At 40.1% G+C, this 19,662-nt stretch overlaps 2 protein-coding genes, 1 long non-coding RNA gene and 1 pseudogene across 3 annotated transcripts; 2 read left to right on the forward strand and 2 right to left on the reverse strand.

The window, feature by feature from the left end:
• The first annotated feature begins 1,013 nt into the window (after positions 1–1,013).
• Positions 1,014–1,800, forward strand: LOC123466830. The gene is made up of 2 exons (XR_006641557.1): positions 1,014–1,344; positions 1,507–1,800. It is a non-coding gene; the product is annotated as an uncharacterized LOC123466830 (long non-coding RNA).
• Positions 1,801–11,931: 10,131 nt separating this feature from the next.
• On the forward strand, positions 11,932–15,438 carry LOC116930765 (endonuclease/exonuclease/phosphatase family domain-containing protein 1). Its single transcript, XM_045166959.1, is given in 10 exon segments — positions 11,932–12,539; positions 12,603–12,828; positions 12,938–13,146; positions 13,213–13,432; positions 13,700–13,844; positions 13,902–14,087; positions 14,193–14,374; positions 14,438–14,756; positions 14,821–14,964; positions 15,030–15,438. Coding segments are annotated over 10 exon segments (1,878 nt in total). The 5' UTR covers positions 11,932–12,420; the 3' UTR covers positions 15,158–15,438.
• Positions 15,428–16,567, reverse strand: LOC123466816 (protein C1orf43 homolog). The gene is made up of 4 exons (XM_045166958.1): positions 16,250–16,567; positions 16,041–16,188; positions 15,746–15,965; positions 15,428–15,672 (listed from the first exon to the last, which is right to left on the reverse strand). Exons 1-4 carry the CDS (start codon positions 16,406–16,408, stop codon positions 15,570–15,572), a joined length of 630 nt encoding a protein of 209 aa, XP_045022893.1. The 5' UTR covers positions 16,409–16,567; the 3' UTR covers positions 15,428–15,569.
• A 124-nt stretch (positions 16,568–16,691) lies between these two features.
• Positions 16,692–18,676, reverse strand: LOC123466815 (annotated as a pseudogene).
• Between the last annotated feature and the right edge of the window lie 986 nt (positions 18,677–19,662).

The raw sequence follows: 19,662 nt of genomic DNA on the forward strand, positions 1-19,662 counted from the left end.
CACATATTACTATCTCCAACTGGAGCGAACCCAAACAATCCATCACTCATAGCTCAGCGATCGTAACACTAGTTAGATGTCATACGACGTAACTGTGTCCCTCAAAGCGCATAACCTCCGCGAAAACTAACATGGCACACGGAGCAATCGACGTACTGTAAAAAGGATGAGGATATGAATTCGAATTTTACCGCTAGAACACCGGAATTCTAACGGGGCTACGGTTCACGCAAAAACGAAACGAGATTGGCAACAAGTAGTGATATCTTTGTAGGACATGCAATTTATTTGTGTACGAACAACATCAGAGCGCTAGTAGGCATTTAGAGAAGCATACCGTAGTGGTCGGCAATCGGCCATGACACGAACAGGAGCAGGAAACAGAGACAATGGCAACTGTTCAATAAACCCACCCGTAAAAAATCAAAATAAAAAATAATAAACGAAACAAAACTCGTCAAATCATATCGTATCAAAGCCGGGCTGAGAAGAGGGAGGTGGATCAGGGAATAGGCAGCGCCTTATGTAAGAGCCTTAGAAAAAGAGAGGGGTTACGATATGTTAAAATTCGGGAATGGGCAGAAGAAACGATGTTCATACACACAAAACCTCCGGCCATAAAATGCGAGATGAATACCCCACTCGTCGGGATGAGCCCAATCTGCGGGCCATTTCATTTCCATATCCAGCACTGATTCTATGCAACATATAAACATACATGCATACACCGACGAGCCGCCGACACAACATTCCGTCTACGGCACGGTGGTACATAATATACGACGTATAGTATGTATATATGTACCGCAGCATCTTTATGGATACACAGAATGAAAGTATAAGGATGCGTGTAGTCCTTTTTTTTTTTTTTTTTCCCCCTTTGCGTCGTCTTCTTTTCCCATCTCTCGACGCATCATTCTTCATTTTTTTGTGACCTGTCTTGACTATATTTATATACACTATACCCCCCCACTGTCTTTTTGTTTTCTTCCCTTCTGTTGTACTACGTACGTATCCATGTCAGACTACAAGTCTTGTATGTTTAGTAAAGCGTCTGCTGCCTGCCTTGTAGCCAGAAACAATCGCTCACCCTCGATTGAAAACCACCAGAGCAATCTCATTAGCCGTTAAAAAGAAGGGGGTCACAAAGGAGAGAGAGAGAGAGAGAGAAAAAAAAGACGATCAGATATGTCGCTATACAGTATAGCGTTTAGTATTATATAGCCGACAATATAGAACACATAACATCGTCTTTCATCAAAAGTGAGGGGCCCGTGTGTTTCCTATACACATCAACGGAGAGCACGGGATGGAAAAGGACAACTTGACTCCATACGCCGTTGGGTAAAGAGCTTTTGCATGAACATAACTACAACTATAACTGTACAGCCTCGCTATTTCTATTTCTACTGTCTCTCTCTGTCTCTCTCTCTCTCTTTCCCTCTCGGCATCTACACACACAGTATAATCTAATATTCAAAACAGCTTTTTGTTACGACTGTATAGTGATGTAGACAATCTACGGAACGAAGGAGAAGAAAATGAATTGCCTTCGACTTGCTCCGGATCATAAAACTTCTTCAGTGCCAGTTCACCACCATGAGAAAACTGAGATTCGACCGAGCTCTCCCTGGCCTGATATTATTAATATTATTAGCTGGGCTTTCTTTATTTTCTTTCTTTATTTGTTGTTTGGTTTCCCCTTTGGTGATATTATAACACACACATGTCCTGAGATGTTGAGTTTTGCTCGTGTCTACGCTCTACGTGGAATTTGAAATAAAAATTGTGGACGTTGAATTTTGAAATCAAATCAAATCAAATCAAATCAATTGAAGAAAAATGAAAGTGGGAGATGCATTCCTTATTTGTCCATAAACCTCTATTTTCGGCCAAAATACACGATTTTTTTTCTCCTTCGTCCTAACCCCCTTGTCCACTTCCTATTCCTTCTTGAAGCTGGACGCCATGGATGCGAGAGCGTCAGTGCGCCGGTTGCCGAGATCGTTACGCTCGTCGGACACTATATTGAAGGCTATTACAGTCACTTATTGAATCTTCGCCCCCCTCCCCTCTTTATTTCCCATATAGATAGACCTACAACAGATCCATCAATATTATATATAGACTATTGCTTTGTATGGGTGTGTGTGAGTGTGTGTGTGTGTGTGTTTTTTTTTCTCTTCTTCTGTAGGGGAGGTCGTTCTTATTGAGGGACTGTAGAAATACAAGTGTTGGGTAAAAAATAAAAAAATAAATAGAATAAAATAACCCCCCCGAAAAAAAAAAAAAAAAAATGTGCTACTGGACACCGTAACCCGGCCTATGCTGTTTTGATTACGTTCTCCCATTTTATGATGCCAGTCTCCATAATGCAGCGTGAAGTACTCTCAAGTAAAAGACCACGATTTTTGACTTACCGACTTTCCCTTTCTGGCGTGTTTCCGATTTTCGATGCTATACGCGCCCGAAAACCCCAAGTCAACAACAAGACTTACATATAGGAATACAACGAAAAATGAGCTCTCGCAACAAATGAGGTTTTACAACAAATCCAAAGTGGATGAATGCACCATTACGGTCTCATATATATTATCCTGTTGGGATGCTGCAAACAAGTAGCCATCCCCTGCATTGCGCCTGCTTTACTCCCTCCCCCCCTTTCCCCCTTTTTGCTTAAATGTCATGTCCAATTGTCCATCATATATAAGGGTTAGCGCCACATACAATTCTACTACTTACGTAGATAGAGCCGTGTACATAACTATACCTTGGTTCACCAACATCTGCAAATATTCGATGGCCATACGCACGGTGATATAGGGCCGAAGTGAGACGCACCTATAACCGTGGCTATACACGTATAGGCCGGCGCGTGATATTTACTCATGTATTATTTTGTTTTTTCGCTTGCGCGTAAGGCTATGCTGTCCGACGAATCGAATCGAAATCAAAAGAAGAAGAAGAAAAGGGGGAAAAGGTTTCGGCCGGCGGCTGGATGATGGAGCGCTCGGACGATATTTGCAGTGCATTGAAGCTTCCTTTCTTTACCACATCACGTCTCATCACGTATTCAAAGAGGGTGTGTGCAGTCTTTTGTATGTTTCGTCTTTCCCTCTTTTTCGAATCACGAGATCGTATGTATTATTTTTTTTTTTGGGTGGGGGGATGGGGGGAGGGAGAGACTGGGAGAGGCGAAAGAAGAAAAGAGTGGCCGTTTTGATTGAAGTCTCTGTAGTTCTTCAATGGCTACTGTCTACAAGTAGGGCGGCCTACTACTCTTCTGCCCTCTCCATTCAGTGCAGTGGCTGGCCGTCGCTTTCCAACTTATTTTTATTTTTCATTTTTTATTTTTTCGTCATTCTCTGTTGACCACTTGCTACATATGAATTATAAAGTGAAATTAAGTCAAGTGGCGAAGAAGAGAACGCTAAATTTTGAAGGTATACTGTAAGATGCAAAGAAACTTTGTTGTTTGAATGAGTTTCCCGATGAAACGAGGTGTCAAGTGCAACGTTGGAGTATGCAGCCAAAGTGCCCGGAGGATTCTTCTTCTCTCACTCCACCTCATACGCTTGTACTATAGTCTACCACCATGTGTTGTGTGAGTCTCTCGTATTTCCTGACGAGGCGATTTCTGTAACCGGGAGAACAAGCCAATTTTTTCCCCTGCCCGTGCAACAATAGAATACCAAAAAATAAAAAGTAAAGAGGAAAAATGATGAGCGTAACGACGTGTAAGGAGCAAAAGAAGAAGCAGCAACAATATTCTCTTCACATTCGCTCGTACAAAAAATGTCATAAAACAAAAGAGCATCTCTCATTCTCTTGCTCAAAGTGAAGAAGCCAAGGATTGTTTTGTGTTTTTCTTCTTTTTTTAGTGTACGTGGCGTCCCGACGCGCGTGTCAGGTCATCTAGGTCGATCTGCATCCTCACTTAAGTCGCAAGCAAACAACAGCCGGATTTAAAAAAAGAAAATGACTTAAGAGTAAAGCAGCCATCGAGAATTTCGGGGGTTAGCGGGTGTCCATTCTTGGCCTTTTTCTATCCTTTCTGTTAACGGTCCGTTACTAGACGTCATTCTAATAACACAAGTGCTATGTTGAGGCACCATTGTTTTCTCCACGTCCTCACCGCCCTGCACGGAAATCCAAAAATCAAAGAAAATCAGAACGGAAAAAAAGAATGAACATTCTTTTGTAAAGGAATATTCACCCCCGCTTCTTATTTCTGAAAGTTGATATGAGAAAATTTATTTGTATACATATTTTAAAAAAAAATAATATTAATAATGGCCTCTTATAACTTTGTGCATAAGTGACAAGCAGCGCGTGTTCGTTCGAATACCCGAATTGTGGCTCTGCCTTTTCCGGTATGTGTACACGTCCCCCCCTTTGCGCACCCTCTTCATTCACCCTTAATGCCACATCCCTTTAGGTCATAATAATATCATCACCCCATTTTCTCTAAATCAAAGCCGAATCGCTACCGAATTAAAGCCAACTGAATGCCCCGGGAAAGATTGACCACGACTTAAAAAATGCCGGCTATTTCCAAATATTCTTATCGGAAATTAAAATAGCGTTTCAAATCGTTTTGCCTAAATACCACAATCAAATTACGAGTGATTGAATGATGTAAAAACAAAACAAAAACGAAAATCGTTGAACTCTTCAAAATGGACGTGGCATTTTTTCCATTCCCTAATGATATCTGTAGTCAATGACCCAAAGTTTTAATCATATAGCCAAGGTATCCTAATATCACAGAATTAGGGAAAGAAATGCTTTGAAAGAAGCGAATCACGAGAGTGGATCGAGATTTTTACTAATTATAATTAAGCTTTTTTGATACAGTCAATATAGAGCCGGTCATAGAGAAGACACTCGTCGATCGGATTATCATGACACCGATTCATTTATTATTATTTTTTTTTTCTGGCACAACTCCGTTTAATATATTTAGGTGCTATACATTACGTGCAGTAGGCTAAACGCCTACCGTATGACATGCTGCGTGCTGTGTAAAAAAAAAAATAATCCTTTGCGACTCCGAGCTATCCTTGTTGAAATGGAAGGAACAAGAAGTCCGAAAGATGGGGAAAGGATCTGAAAGGCGAAAGGGGTTCAGCTGGCCAGGCAACCAATTCTTATCGCTCCTATTCAGCGGTAAATTGTTGGAATTCAATCTGTTTGGATTTTCATGTCGTTATTACACAGATACACTTTTCCTACGCAAGAGAATGTTGGGAATAACCAGAAAACCAGAAAACAACCTTATTTGGCTTTACCGTGAAGGGTTATTAAGATTATCTCTTATTACAGAATACCAGTTTCAAAAGTATATCAATAAATAAAATAAATAATGAAAAACAAACATTTTGACTGTGATGGATTTAACTGAAGACCTACGTACATGTGTAAAAGCGGTCTTTTAGGAGCCGCAGTAATGAGGTGAGCTGGTGTTGAAGGAGTCTTTGACCTAATGAGAATTCGGAATCCATTAGTGAGCGTCTATAGACAGAAGCTATACAACTATATAGAACCACTGTGTTATAATGCCCATAAGCCGGTGGTCGTAGTGCAGTCGTGTAAGCGGTTTACTAGCCGGGTAGCACGGGATGAAGCAACACAGCGCCGCTTTCGTTCTTCTCTACCCTGCTGTACTGTCTGTGTAAGAATCTCCTACGTGCTGGTTCGCTATAGCCTGGCAATAGTCACCGACTTACAAAGTGGATCAGCGATACAGCTGGCTGTTCTTGAACGCATTTCAAAAAGGGAAGCCAATAATTGAATTTAATGGTTTGCTCGACGAAATCAAAGACTTGAGATCATGTCAATTTTCACCAATCGAACTAATTTAGGAATCCATCATTTTCTCTCTTCGTTTCGTGTTTTTGCGTTTCTGATTTTGATGGCAATAGCAGCGCTCAGTGTTCAATTTTCGACCAACTTTTTTTTTACAACGACAGTCGACCCCAGCCGCCCTCGCGCTTCGCATTGGCTACAGCAAGTGACTGATTTCTCTCTCTCTCTCTCTCTCTGTCTGTCAATATGGCTCACTTGACGGTTTCACGCGCGTTAAACACATTGACGTGATTTGATATGGGCGGGATGACAAAAGAATTTCGGGTGTAAGAACGAGAAGATCATGACACGGCACGCGAAGCTAATGAACGTCGGTGCTAATGCTGCTCATACTAGTCAAGCGAGGCAAATAGCCCAACTCTTTTTGATTTTTCAAACGATTTCAAACGATTATTAATGTTGCATGTATTTTTTCTTTTCCTTTTTCATCCGTTTTTTTTTTTTTTTTTTTTCAAGCATTCATTTTGCACGATTGAAATGCTGGCGTGGCTTACGCAGCTGCTGGGTAGCTGCACATCGGGAAATTGAGGTGAGATGATTGGTTTGGAAGTCATCCTCAAGCAATCCGCCGAGTGAAAAAAATAAAAAAGGAATGTGCAAGAAGAGAGAGGCTGAGGGCTGTTCATCCGAGCGTGACTGATTGATGGCGACGGCGTTCAGCCGAACGCTAATGAATTGCCGCCTTTTTATCCAGCCTCTTTTTTTTTTCCTCTTTTACTTCTCTTCAATCCATGTAGCCAGCTTACTCGCAATGAAGCAGCACTGCTTTGTCGGTGCTCTGCCTCCTTTCTTTGCCCTCTTGGCCTGCTGCTGCTGTATCCATCTGGCAAATCCGCTTTTCACCGCAGACTTTCACGTCGCCTAGTCGACTCGTGTCGCCTATATAGACTTTTAAGCTTTATTAGTGCATTCTGTGATCAAATGCGATATTGATTAGGAATCCCGCAGTCAATCGCAGTGATACAATAAATACGCGTCTATTCATTCATGTCGAAGAACGCTTACGCTTGACCGTGTTCCTATTTTGTTTTGTTTTGTTTTAGTTTATTTTTTTAGTGAAAATGTAAAAATTATGAGGGTTTATTCTTCCCATATCTTGCTAGCCATTCAGTCATAGGCCGTAAGACGCCATTTGTGTTGTATGAATCGAATGCTTTTCTCTTCATATACTTAAAGTTAAACCGTGAGTTAAACTTTGAGTTAAACCACCTTTCTTTTTTTGCTTGAAGAGTGACCTGATATAACGCCAACTTAGTACCATTAGTTTTAAGCTGAACATATTGTCAAATCAATGCAATTTTAACTTCCGTGTTCAATGTCAAGCCATACACGAATCAAATTATAATTAGAGAAAAGCCTAAAGATAGACTGATTGCATGGAGCCATGGACAGACATTGTGCGGGCGAGACAGAAGGACACATAGAGAGAAAAAAGAGCGCCATGCTAATGAGACGAGTATGACATGTCGGTAAGTACGGCTGCGAAAGGTATCCATCGGCCGTAAAGAAGAAGAACAAGGAAAGTAATAATAAAATGAAAAAAAAGAGGACGCGCTCGGTTGTAAGAGAAAGAAATGAGCGTGGAGGGTGGATGAAAAAGATGTCGCTGGATGTTTTGATGCGGATTGATTTGGTGTGTATGGGCAATTGCCTTGTGAAGAGACCCAAGAGAAAGAAAAAAAAGAAAAAAAAAAAGAGGGGACGCGGCAGAAGGTGGAAGGCTTGGGTGGGGAGAAAATGGCGCCGCCGAGAATCTTCAAAGGTCTTTCAAAGGACTGAAAGATATTGACGCTTGAAAGACTTTGATAGGCGCAGATCTGTTTGATGACCGCAAAAAACTTCAGTGCTTCGTCTTTAACCGTCGCTAGTCTCCTGATGCAGCCATCCACCCGCTTCTTGGCTGCCTCCCTCTTCACAGTAAAAAAAAAAAAAAAAAAAAAAGAAATTATGTTTCAAGGATTCATGTCAACGCCTGTACAGTCCTCTTTATTACCATATCTCGTACACTATAAACTATTGAAAAAAAAAAAAAGAAAAAAGAAATATTTGTTAAGGACTCTACTTCTATTCTTGTAGAGCAAACAGTTTTTAAATTTTTATATCGTGAGGGAAAATAAAAATCGGGTTACTTGCGTTTCTTAACAAGCTACACCTGAACAACATAACACCTTTACTATACGATACTATTATTACACACTCATCAACGTGCATGGATGAACTCGCAATGATGATAAAATAAAGATAAATGAAAAACACAAATTTTAACCACAAAGAGTGAAAACACATGTGTGGGGCTAAAATCCAGGCGTCTTTTATAGTAAATAATCTAACATAAAATAGATCACGATAAATGATGACAGAAACGAATGCACCACCTTTTTCTGCTCAAAGTAAGCACTGTAGCATCTAGTACGTAGGCCTACGTATACGGATGTGGCATGGATACTAGACTCAATTCCTTGTTGAATCATGTAGAGATTTATTATTACAGCCTCCCTCGTCGACTGAGGCATTCATTGAAGACAGGCGAATGAAGAAATAGAATCTCGCGTACGTAGATTGTTAAAAAAAAAACAACTTGTCAATCCGCTCCAAAACGTTGGTTTAATGCCGATTTCCTGATCGTTTCATTGTGATTTGGTCTCGCCAGGATTCCCCCACTTTCCTGTGCGAATGAAAGAGATTTTCAATTTCCGGTGTAAAACGTCTCCGCGTCCGGTTTCCGAGTCGATTCTGAGCACCCTGGATAGTTGAAACAGCCAGAGGAATATGGCATTGGAACTTGATGGAAAGAAATAAAAACTGAAAAAAAAAAAAAAAAAAAAGTAAATAAAAGGAGACAATCGTGTTGAACCGAAGATCAAACCGGACAGGCAAGAGATCGGTATCACATATAGAGGAAAGCAGAAAATGCGTCTCGGCTCACGTACTGCGTGTTTTCTTATGCTAATTCAAATCTACCCTACCTCGCCCTCTCTCAATGTCTCCGGCCAAAGTATGCATGCATTGACTTGTTTGCTAGCGAATCCTGCAACCAACCCCTTCTTCTCTTCCCAGTGCATATACAAGTGCATATTGAATATATTGAATTGTATTTGATTCTGATTTCTTGGCTACTTCCTTTTTCCAATAGAATAAAATAAATAAGCCATGCTGGAAACATCAATTGAAATGTCACCGGACAGTACAATCTCTGTGGGCCTGTGATTGTCTCCTGTGTTGACTCTCAAGTCTACTGACCGTTGCTCGAATCTCCGTTTGCTCCTCCGCTTACCTAGTTTCTTCATATGAATGCAAATCAACATTCTGATGTTATAAATATACTGACACTTGACTACACTCGACTAGATGTGATTGAAATTTTATTTCTGCGTAACCTTCCTTCGTCTGCCCTACGCGCGGCCCTACGACACAACTAATCGTAGATTAAACTTATAAAAGGCGTACTGCTGGGTTACGTTGCACGTTGGTGACTTTTCGCTTCATTACAAATAGTTAAAGGGCTATTGCTTGTGGTATGATAAGTCAAACATTCCCATCATTATCACGGCTTGTGCGAAAATACAGCCAATGAACATCGAATTAACTCACAGAAGACAACGAGAAAAATAGGTAAAATATCGCTAGAATTCCATGCCATCTAGACGATAGATTTTTAAGAGGTTTGAATTAGCGATATTGAAACATATGGTTATTCAAATTTGAGAAATAGAAATCAGGGTAGCAAGATACACAAAAAGTGGTGTTTGCAGCTGGCAAACATTTCCCAAATACATATTTTCCTACTAAGTATTAATAGGCGTGGGTCGCGATAACTATAGACCTACATTATATCGTATTTGACTCTTTCAGACATAAATTGATGGACATAAATCAATATACCTCTTTTTTCCGCGAATAGAAAATAGAAGCCTATAGCAGCAGAACAAATGCTGTTTCATTGTACAACATCGATAGAAATCGTCCATGCCCTCGTGAACAGCGTCCTTATCTTAAACAAGGAACTATACCGACTGATTGAACAAAAACCGACTTGGGCAACAGATGAAAATTACAAGGCCAGATCATATTGTGGGGTAGTTAACGCCTTAGGTTGAAGCTATTTTCTATATCGGCTACTAGCCAGCAAAGATTTGTAAATGCGACTTGCCAGCAGATTCAGGAAGCACTTTTTGTTCCTTCTCCACACCATAATGATTCATCATTATTGTCCTGCTTTTCAAAAAAATAATAATTCGTCTAAAAATGTATGGTCGGATACAGTGAAAAAGCCGTGATCCACGACACGCGGCAATGAAAATTGTCTGTGTTACGACATTCCGACGTGACATAGACGTCCAAAATGTTAATCGACGTTGATTTCGAATAAAATTAATGACAGTTAAGTATTATTCTGGCAAATTCGGTTTGAATTTATGAGCAGGATTAAACGGTTTAATATTCATGATTCTGATTTTAGGCTAATAATAGATCATTTTGTTTGTTTGTTAAGATTTTGAAATTATTTATAAAAAGCTGAAGTAAGGAAGTAAGCATTGTTAGCGCGTTTAATCGCTTGACAACCCCCGGGTGTAAGGGGTTGAATTTGAGCTTGTGCCAGTTGCTTTCCCTGTTACTTAACACTGCCCACCGTAGTGCCCCTCTGCTTTCACTTCGCCGTCTTCGTTCTCGGCTCCTATCTCGATTTCTTTGGTCATGCTGAGGGTATCTAAAACTTTTTTTTTTAAGGGCTAACATTCTGATCGCTATGTCAAGGTCGAAGATATCCTTAAGTTATCGTTTTCCGTCAGTATACGCCCTAAATGGTGCCCTGCAAAAAATATTTGCATTTCAAGCTATGCCGAAAACATACTTCTCTTTGAACAATCTGGCGTTGGGCACGTGTTCATTTATTCTTTGAATGTTATTATTGCTTGTTTCCTTTTTTGTTAAATTTGGAATAACATCTAAAGATGCGCTAGGTGGCTTGTGCATGGGCCGAAGGAGGGCTGGTGAAAACGAGCTTTCAGTCACTTGCAAGATTCAACGAGTTAACCTTTGTTAAACACACACAAACAAAATGTTCAGTCTTTGCCTTACCACTAAAAAGCAGTAAATGGATAAAACTGTGTTGATTTGCAATGGTTTTTCGGTTACTCACTACATCAATTACACAATAGACATTTAGGTACCATGATGTATTGCAGAAAAATGTGGCAAATTTGTTATGCTTTGTTTGCCCCACTTGACACATTTGCGGCAACATCCTGCTCATCTTGACCCCTATCAGGCTCGCTGCTTTTATGCCCATTTTTGGAGGGAGGCACTGAACAGATGGATACGAATATTTTCCTACGGGTCTTGGAAATGTGAAATATAGTACCTGAAAGTGGCTACAAAAGACTTCGATGTGTTCATTAGTAGACCCCCGCACTTTTCATAATGAATTGGTGAAAAATGCAACTTAAGTAACGGACACGGTGGAGTGTAATGTGTTATAGCTACACAGTGTGCTGAATTATGAATATTTACACAACATGGGATTGTTAAGTAATATGGAAGTTGACTTTTCCTATTACTCAAGTATTTTAAAACGATTGCCTCATTAACGGACCCAGCAAACGATGCTTTGTAGCAATTGTAGCAAACCAAGAGTCTTTGTGAAACTAGGCCAGCGAGTCCGCCTTACATTATAAGCGATGCTTAGCCTTCCACTCGTGCCACATTTCAGACAAAAATATTTACAGTGAGCTGATAAACACAGTACGCAGCACACAGGAAGACAACTGAATAAAGTATCGTTCCCCTGCAAACAAGAAATTAGGCTTGGAGAGAATGTTCGTTCAAAACGTTAAGATGACGCAAATAAGATTCCTGTTATTTCACTCACTTCCTATGTCTATTGCTATTGCGTCCGTTGTTACTTGACCGTTATCTCTCTAATCCATTGGTCAACGCCAGTGCCTAGCCGAAGCTATTTCAAGACGTGCTACTACCTATGCAACGTGCATTCCCATTGCCTTTCCAGATCGGGCGGAGTTGCAATCTTTTCCTTTAAATCAAAATGGAAATGATGAGGCTGAAAGAGACAGTTAGCAAATTAAGCAAGTTTGTGTCTAAGCAGTACAAATAATTATATTTTTTCCAGTGATACCATAGACAGTAATGAGTCATCTAGCGGACAAGCAAAGAGTTTTGAGATCCTCGGGTTTGTTTAGATAGAGATTTTCTAGAGTAACTGTCAGTGTAATGTCTCTGGTCGTGTTGATATACGACTCAGACGGATTTGTAATCCTTTTGACTTTCGTACAAGTACGAAGTGTAGCCTTGAGTGTCTATAGGTCCAAGTATATCACTTCCCTATTGACAAAGGCTGTTATTTGTTATCTCGACTTGGGGTTGAGACTCTAGATAGCCAGTTTTTTTTTTTTTTCGATTTATAAAGTGCAGTCTTAATCAGATGCTCGGCGGATGATTGTTGTCACCGCTGGTCTCTGAAACCAATAAGTGACTTAAGGGGAAGTGGATTTGTGCATTTTGTGCAAGTAACAGTTCTTGTACATCTCATTAAAAATGGGACAGTGTGTAAGCCAAGAGCCAACATTTCCTCATCGTCAGGCCATCTTGGCACCAACCTGCAAGGCTTCAGTGTCTGACACCAGTCATGACAACCATTCTCATGCTGAATTTAGGTACAATATTTTCCAATACTTGCTTATCTCATGTATTTTCTTATACTCTATTTATTACTGCAGTGATTCAACTGTGCAGGAAAATTCCAATTTGGATGACTTAACAAAGTTGGACACCACATCAGAATATTATGAGGGTGTAACAAGAAAACACCCAGTAAGAAAAAGCATAGGGAAAGGTAGTATAGCAAGCTTTTTACCCAAGGTTAAAGGATCTTCAATTCGCTCAAAGGCAGAAAAAGATAGTCACTTAAGCGCTGCCTTCAACATGTCTTTCAACAAATTTGAAGTAATTTTTATTTACAAGTCAAAGATATAAATGTAACAAAGTATTGAAGTTAATGATATATATATATATTATTATTATTTTTTTACAATTAAAAATTTTTTTTGTAAAGGTAGTCAGGTTGGATGTTAATGCAGCTACTGAAGAAGAGTTAATGACACTGACTGGTATCACTAGAAATGTAGCACACACAATAATTGAGCACAGAAATGCCATTGGGGCATTTAAAAAAGTGGAAGATCTGGCTCTGGTAACAGGAGTTGGTGCAGCCAAGTTACAAACCATCAAACCAGAAATTTGCATTGGCAAAAAAGTCCCAAGGTGGTATATATTTACCCTCGTTCATGTATATCAAATCGTCTGACTTCTATTTTGCAACTTGTCCAGTTCGTCAGCATCGATTACTACAGGAAATCCTTCAATAAATAGTCTGAACGGAAATGCAGAAACGATTTCAACCGCTTCGTCACCAAAACCAGATCGACAACGACGTCGACGCCGAGACCCAGTTAACATCAACACAGCATCCATCTTCCAGCTGATGACGGTTGAGGGCGTAACACAAGAACTGGCGGCACACCTAGTACATTATCGGGAAAAAAAGTAGGTTGCATCTAACAGGCCGGGCGAAAGCTACGTTCGCCTAACCGGTTTAGTAGCTTTTTTCGTCGTTTTCCCCTTAACGGTTGCGGCAGTCTTTCGATTTTCGGCGTCATTTGTTTGGAAACTAGAGACCCACAGTGCAATGCACCAAATCTGTACTCTTCCTTATAAGTAAGGCGAATACGGCTCAAAGGCAAATCAGGCGCTGAAAACTCTCGAATGCATACAGTTTTGAAACTTTTGTATGTTAATATTTCGATTCATTTTTAAGGGACCATTCAAAACGCTGTACGATTTGCGAAAAGTGACCGGTTTTAGTACGCGACTGATATCTGCTTTGGGGCCCTACTTAACGTTAGAAAACAATCACATTGGTGCTCTTGATAGCCAGCAGATCCAAAACGGGCATTTACACAGTAAATAATAATTTATTCTCTTTCGTCAAGTTTGTTTGATTTACCATTATTTCTAAGGCCACAGAAGAACCGCATCTTTGCCATCTGGTCCTCTTCTAAACACTGGCGGATCCATCGGCCCGCCGAAATCACTTCTTTCCAGTCCTTCTCCAGTTTTTCCGTCATTATCCCAATTCAGAAAAGTACTTGATGAAACACAAGGTACCCAAGACGCCCAAGATGTCAACGATGCTGCACAATTGAGTAAGTGCTCTGATTTGGTTTGTTTTTCTCGACTTGTATGTTTTTAACTGTTAAGTTGGGAAACAAAAATTACGTAACATTTTTCCCCCCCGCCTGTTTACTTAGATGGAGATGCAGTGGAACTCTACGAAAACGGCTTACGCATCTTGAGCTGGAATCTAGATGGTCTTAGTGTGGAAAAGGCCCGTAATCCAGGTGTTATAAATGTCGTCGGCAATTTATTAACAAGGTATCACATCAAGGTAGCCGTTATTGAAGGTGTCGCAGATCCCCTTGGTCTTAAAGAGGTAAGGCATGTCGAATTCGATGCCTTATGTGTTATGATGTACATATTCTCTGTTTATTTTCAGCTTTGTGAAAACATAAACAAACTAGAAGGGTTGTCAACTGAGCCTTTTTTGTGTACATTAACTGACGGAAGCGTTGGCTATCTGCACCGTGTGGCCTTGCAAGTTAATGACTCACCAACGTGTACTCTTCTGCCAATTCGTTTGGCTACAGTCGAGTACTTCAATCTCGTACTCGCCCTAGTCACCTGCTCGCTTACGAACGTCGCAGATAATCAACCGACAACTCTGGTTCCCCAGTTAGTCAAATCTGTAATGGATCTTACGCGAACCGAGCGTGTTCTTTTCATGGTGGATCTTCATCATGCAAATCAGTTGCTTTGTAAATCCATAGAATTCAAATGAATCGTTAAATGATCTCTAATGCTATCTTCTCTACGTTTCAGACATAGAAGAGTTCCAAAATCTGGGCTATCGACCTTTAGTGACAAAAGGAGAGTCGACCTGTTATACACAGAAAGCCGTGCATGCTACAAATGAGATTTATAGTAATGTTCTAGTCAGCCGTTATTCTCAAAAAGGCCTTACTGGTAAATTCTGCTGCTCTAATTTCTGTAGAGCGTTCTGCTTTACCTATCATTTTGCTTTTGCCCAGGGTCATTTGGAGTTATCCGAGAAGGCTTAAATCATATACTAATACCGAACGGATGGAGTTGGAATGGCCCTGTGTCGCTGTTTTGTCCTATTTGGGTCGAGTTCAAAGGAGGTGAAGAAGGCGACTAAATTCATGTTTAAGCTTTTTTGCATAACCGATGAAAGGAAGTTGGAGGCGTCCCACTCAGTTATTTACCTAGATTTTTTCAATTAATTTTTAAAATTCTAACTTGTCTGGATGGCGCTTGAGACACACTCGCCTAAAGATCCCTCTTCCTGTTCCTTAGCTCATTTTGGGAAAAAGTGCCTTCCCTAACCGGAGGGCGTATGCGTGCAATTTTTCTTCAGTACGTTTAATATTTTTCATTTGACACAAGTGATTTAACTCGACGACACAAATTTCGAAATAACCTGATACATCTGTTGTTTTTCATGGTACATTTGACTAACAGTATTTGAAATTTAAAAACTATTGATTTTCCTTTCATGTTCAAGAAAGTTGTCAAAATTCGACATGTAGCCGGTGAATATACACAGATAATTAAAGACTAGTAGAAGCTGTTGTTTCTTTTTTCTTCTTCATCTTGGTGGTCATGGCAATTTTTGGGCTTGAATTTGCTTGACTACTTTTGTTCATCTGAGATCTAAAAAACAAAAGGTTTTAAGGAAAAAGGAATGTGGCAATAACAATGTTCTACATAGCATATTTGATAATACATTTGAACCAGATTTGCAACTAACTCCCTGTAATTCTCAAGGTGGTTTGATGAAAATCCATCTGGCGAAAATCGTGCTCTTTCATATAAATCACAAAGTAAGTGTATAGTTTTTGGCTGGCAGGTTTTTAATATTCCTGGAAGTTGAGCCATTAGGAATGGTCTGAGATTTTCATTGGGCATTCTGCACGCTTTTGGATCTGCAGTTTGCAGCTGGATTTCTACACACCCAAGTGAATGGTGTGGTTATTGGAAACTTAAATATAACAACAAGATAATGCAACTTAAGCAGATACCTAAAATTTTTAAATCATCCATAGCTTGCATGCGGCAGAGTGTTTCTGGGTTAGGGGTATCTGCAGAACTAGCTTCAGAAACAAGCTTAGGTTCATGCTTAATTCTTCCAACAAGATCAAGCCTTCGTTCAATCTCTTTTCTTAGCCACTAAATATTAAAGAGTAAAATATTTTATCACTGAAATGAGCTCATTGGAAACAAGTCTTACCCTGGGTGCAGAATGCCCGATTGGAACATGTGGGCCTCTTCTCGACCGCAAAGCAAATCGCATTATCTGACGCTTAGCGAAAATAAACAACAATACCAAAACAAGAGCTCCCAGAGCAATAAATATCACTATCGTAGCCCCTGAAAAATCACTGATCATCTTGTTAATTCCAAAACGTTAAAATATAAAAAAAAACAAGGAGATTGCTGCTATTGTGTTTGCTTTAGTTTGTTTGTTAGATTAAGTTTAAAGCTTAATCATTTTCTCTCATTATTCACTAATCACTAGTGTGTGCAGTGCTTCCACGGCCAAAAAATAAAAAACCCTAGACGCGTTGCCAGATCTCCCTTTTTACCCCTTTTTAAAATCCAGAAATCCCTAGATTTCTCCCTAGATTGATGTTGCCATATTTCCCCATTAACCTCTCTTTTACGCATTGAAATCCGACCAGATTCTTTGTATTCCGAATTGCACATTGAAAAACATTAGATAATGACAGCTCCTCGTCAAACTGCAACATTTACGGAGGCGGAGACTAGGTTATAACTTTTAAATTACTCACATAAAAGGGAACAGCACACAGTTAAAAAGGGAGAACATCAGGAGTTTGGCAAGCTCCATCTACGCCACTTCTGATGCCAGGCTCAATAGCTTGATTAGCAACAACAGACAAAACGCTTTTTATTAATTGTTCACTGAATTCTGCATCACAAGCAGATCTTCCAGTTACTTTCAGCCAATCTTTAATCCGCATTAGACTAGATAATGTAATATTATGCAATGAATTTCTACCATCAGTTTTAATAAGCTTGAGCATACTAAAAACCCTCTCAGCAGCAACATTGCTGTACGGCATTGAAAATAAAAAAGCAATACAAACGGCCAAGTTTGGAAACTTCGTACTACCATTTGGAGTTTTTGCATTTCAAAACAGTACTCCAGTAACTTTCGGCATCAAGGAGTCTCACCGAGCCATCGTTGGCGCAACCAAAAAACTCAGGTTCTAGATGAATGTGGGATCGCCACTCCAGTTCGGCTTTCGACGTGTTAATATTCTTTCCTAAAACAGGAAAACGCTGGAAAAGAGAGGTTAAATTAGAAGGCTCACAACTACGGGCATTTTTGGGATGTAAGAGATCAGCTATTGCAAAAAAACTGTCCTTGAAGCTATATCGTTGTTGAAGCTGTAGAAAAGCTTCGATGTAAAAGCTCCGACATAGCTTGAAAATATAATCAAGGTCTTCAGTGCTCAATTCAGTGCACTTTTGGATCCATTGATTGGCAGCTTCTCCTAATATTTGGGTTAAATGGCTCATGCATTAAGGGAATTTATTATGGGTTTAAAAGTTACTTACCGAGATAAACCTTTCTAAGGCTAACGTACTCCGATGTAAGCCACACGTCAATTTTTGCAACTTCACGGCTGATGACGTACCTTGGATTCATGAAGTTTGTTGCAAAGCTCTGCATAAGTCCCTCAATAGCTCCTTTTAGGAGATGGAGTTGTGGAGACTCTGATTGGAATTGGGTGTTAACTTCGTTCATCTGGCTTAAGGCATGACCAACAAAAAGCAAAAAAGGAACGGTCAATGGATGCTTTAAGGAAGCTATAACCGCTTTGTTGGTTTGAGTATTCGACTCTTGGTACTCAGATTCAAAATATTCTTTCAATGCCGGTAGCTGATCTTTCACACGCCAGACACAGTCCTCAAGCGATAGCCATCTTGTTTGTCCGGGGGACAAACAAGATTCTATTTTTTGCGACTCCAACGAACTCCTGAAAGGCGGAAAAATTACGTCGGCGAGCTGTGCTGTGGCTAAAGTGGTTAAAAACACCGCGCAGACCATCCTCAATGTCTACAGGAAGCCTCTTGCAAGCGTATGAAGCCGAAAGATTCATGGAATGGCATGAACACTTTACGGTTAAAAGGTTCGTCAAAGCAGAGGTCAACAGAGTGGAAACGGAATGATGCCTTCCAAACATTGTACTGCAGGTGTCGGCACTAAACCCGATGACTCTGTAAATATAGAAATGTAGCAAGGGAGATAAAATATAATCCTTTCAGCGAATAGTTGTACATGTTACCTCTCCAGTGGAATATTTTCTCTTTCCAGCAATTTTAAAACACTAGTAGATAACCCAACAGCGGTTGCCGATTCGACTTCAATTAAGTCGAGCAGTTTAACAACCAGCATGTGTTTGTCGAGGCACCAATACTGCACTACACACGCTAATTGTCCCTTTACTGAGACATCCGTCGTTTCGTCAATAATAATTGAGAAAAAACCTCTTTCAAGGTGTTCACCAGATCCTTTTTCAGATGATCTCCAAAACCTGGAATTAAAAAAGTTAGTTCAGCTACACAAAAATAAACTTTTCTTAAATAAATATACGATCTTTAGGAATTACTTCAGATCGTATTCCATTTTTCGTTTGAGCTGTATGAAAATAAATGATGATATTTTTCCGCTTTTGTAACGATATCTTTTACTTTTTCTTTCAACTACTATAACAATTTACTGGCCCGTAGAGTAAATCCGTCAAGTGGTTCAAGTGGCAAACAAAATGGGATGGTTGCCGGGCAGCCAAGGCAAAATTTTTGTAGTCTATACTCTCATGATACAATTGCGCCAACCACCAAGAGACAGAAAGATAAAACATACAACACAGTCTCCGTTCTAAGAACGAAAAAAAATTATTCGTTGCTTATCCGTACGTACCATAGCGAACGATGTTTCCAAGTTTTTGTTTCTTCAAAGCAAGTTTACGAACTCTTTCGTCATCTGGAAAACATTTCTTTAAAAGGTCGCTTAAACTGTCAATGATAGAAAGAGCAAGGTGGTTGTCCGCGATGAAGAGAGTTAGTCTTCCCTCTAGTTCTGCTTGCTTGGTGGAGCCGCTGACAAACCTTTGCATCGCACTCCGTTGCTGTTCCACCAGCTTCAACGCCCACGTATTTCCCTGCTGCAAGTGAATGCGGGTAGCCATATGTCGAACGAGTTCAGAGCGGCCATTTGTACATTCTACGCAACAAAACTTGCAATAGGCTGTCAAGCAGTTTTTGGATGGACTTAGCCTTTTTTACAGCCATGGTTTGAATTCTTCTTCTGCAAGCCATTTGTCGACAAATTTTTGTCTGTAATATGGTTTCTTCTTTTTGCTGGGCTCTGTCGAGTCTGGTGAAGCAAAATCAGGATTGGTTACGACTATTGAAGTTGCACATATCTCTTCCGTTGTTCTAGATGATGGTGATGTGCAAGTAGGAATAGGTAACACTGCTACTGGAAGAGGCACTGCTACTGGAAGAGACACTTATACTGGAAGAGACACTGCTACTGGAAGAGACGTACTTACAGGAACTTTGAAAAAGTTTTGTACGGAAGTCTGTTTGTAGTTCTGTTTGGCCTTTGTT

The sequence above is a fragment of the Daphnia magna genome, unplaced genomic scaffold (assembly GCF_020631705.1).
Source record: "Daphnia magna isolate NIES unplaced genomic scaffold, ASM2063170v1.1 Dm_contigs118, whole genome shotgun sequence".
In the NCBI taxonomy this organism is placed as follows: Eukaryota; Metazoa; Arthropoda; class Branchiopoda; order Diplostraca; family Daphniidae; genus Daphnia; species Daphnia magna.